The 2,003-nt window shown below is 33.6% G+C and overlaps 1 protein-coding gene across 1 annotated transcript in view; it reads right to left on the reverse strand.

Annotated features, from left to right (window-relative positions):
• Nucleotides 1-295: 295 nt before the first annotated feature.
• The window catches only part of LOC106868353 (uncharacterized), a 21,990-nt gene continuing 20,282 nt past the window's right edge, over nt 296-2,003 (reverse strand). Inside the window, exons 5-6 of the mRNA XM_014913568.2 lie at nt 1,672-1,908; nt 296-902 (exon numbers count right to left, since the gene is read on the reverse strand). Of these exons, the coding sequence (XP_014769054.1) occupies nt 673-902; nt 1,672-1,908 (467 nt within the window). The 3' untranslated portion in view covers nt 296-672. The remainder of the gene's footprint in view (nt 903-1,671; nt 1,909-2,003) is intronic.

The raw sequence follows: 2,003 nt of genomic DNA on the forward strand, positions 1-2,003 counted from the left end.
TCTCTCTCTCTCTCTCTCTCTCTCTCTCTCTCTCTCTCTCTCTCTCTCTCTCTTAATGACGAAGCAAAATGAATACCTTCAAATCTACTGTTTGAACATAAAAAATTGTTGTTTCAACATTCCTTTATTTTTAAGAACAAAATTTAAAAAAAAGAAAACTAGAAATAAAAAAGAAATTACATAGTTTTCACATATTTCTGTCCAAGTTTTTTCACTGTGACAAAACATAGGATTCTAAAATACCTTGTTCGAAAAATTGAATAGTCATTTTAAAAGTCTCACCGGTAGTGTTTATATATTTATAGTTTATTTGATTTTATAATTGCGGATCAGTGCTTTGAAGTAAAAACATGATATCATATTAATAATAAGGGTGAAGTAAACAACGCAACCTTACCCATTTAAAGTTTTAAAGATGTTACCGACGTTCGGAAAGGGAAATAGTTTAATCTTGAAACCTGTCTTATTAAGAGAATGAACCAAATTATTCTTGGCAATGGGTAAGTTAATCAAAGAGGCCACAAAGACATATTCATCAATTACCACATGAAAATTCTACTGCTCGCGAAACACTTTGAATACCTTAGTGAAGTTAATTCACTGTATGTTTCGACTAATGTTTGGTGAAATATCATTAACTGCAATATACACCATAACAATCCCAATGGTTTCTTAAATGAAAGAGTAACACCACTTATTATTCTGACATTGAATATTGTTACTACTGCTTTCATCGTAGATGGTACATATTTTACTATCTTTGTTGTATATGATTGAAGTTGATTTTTCACGGAGAGCAAATGCAGCACATTCTATTCTACTTCTAACAACCACTGATTTCTTCTCTTGTACATTGTTTAATTCAAATTTTCTTGTCATTGCTGAAGTATAGTGATTCTGATCTGAAAAATAAATGATCGCATATACAGTTTGCATGAAAGGAAAACACAATATACCAATCAAAGACAAAAATATTTTTTTAATCCATAAATAGCAACTATATTACTCAAAGTAGCTGCCCTCACCTTCCACAACTTATTAGGACGCAGAGTCCATGTGATTAGAAATTGATCGTTTAAATTTTACCTAATATTGAACGTTGAAATGCTGCTAAAACATCAAATTCATTTGAAAAATATATCTATAATTATATTTAAAATTACATTTGAATATATTTGTAAAAGCTTATGTGAGGGAGGGGGTGAAAAGACCGAGGTAACTTATCATGAGGAGTGTAATATACAAAGAATTAGATTGGGAAATGTCAATAAAGATCGGATGAAAAGTATGTTTATATTTATATTATGAGTACAGGTTAGAGCTCTCAATAAATGCTGGTTTTCTAGCCAAAGATAATATATTTCTCAGTTACAATAGATTGAAATTACACCGGACGAAGTATGCCCATCCTGTAAACATTAAAGTAATAGGAGCTAATGAAGAATCTTCTATGTTTATCTCCCCAACACTTAGAATAAGTAACCGATTCTTCAATAGTTCACATTCATTCCCTAGGGCCACCGCCAGTCAAAGCTAAGCATATATCTATATGTGGGGTGGGGGGGATCACCCTGAGGAAGTCTGGCAGTTCTCCATGTAAGAAGTCCAAAAGGTGAAGAACCAGCGCAAACATGGAGGGTAAATGAGAGCAATCAAAATTTACATACTAACCTTCAGCGTCGGATGGAAGAGCAGTTGATACTTGACTTGTTGTAGCTGAACTATAGGTGGACTCGTCGGTTTTAGTAGTTAAACTTGTGGTGGTAATGGTCTTGGCTGTTTCGCTCGTTTCTTGTATCGTTATGTCTTGTATTGCTTCAGTGGTCACAACGTATTTCATTTCATATATGACATTCCTCTTACAGATTGGGGTGTTAGTCTTTGTATTCGCAGCTATGTAACTGAAACCTAAAAACAAGAGGGAGAGAAAGACTCTGCATTATATATATATGTGTGTGTGTGTGTGTGTGCGTGTGTGTGTGTGTGTGTGTGTGTGTGTGTAT

Source organism: Octopus bimaculoides, chromosome 5 (assembly GCF_001194135.2).
Source record: "Octopus bimaculoides isolate UCB-OBI-ISO-001 chromosome 5, ASM119413v2, whole genome shotgun sequence".
Taxonomy (NCBI): Eukaryota; Metazoa; Mollusca; class Cephalopoda; order Octopoda; family Octopodidae; genus Octopus; species Octopus bimaculoides.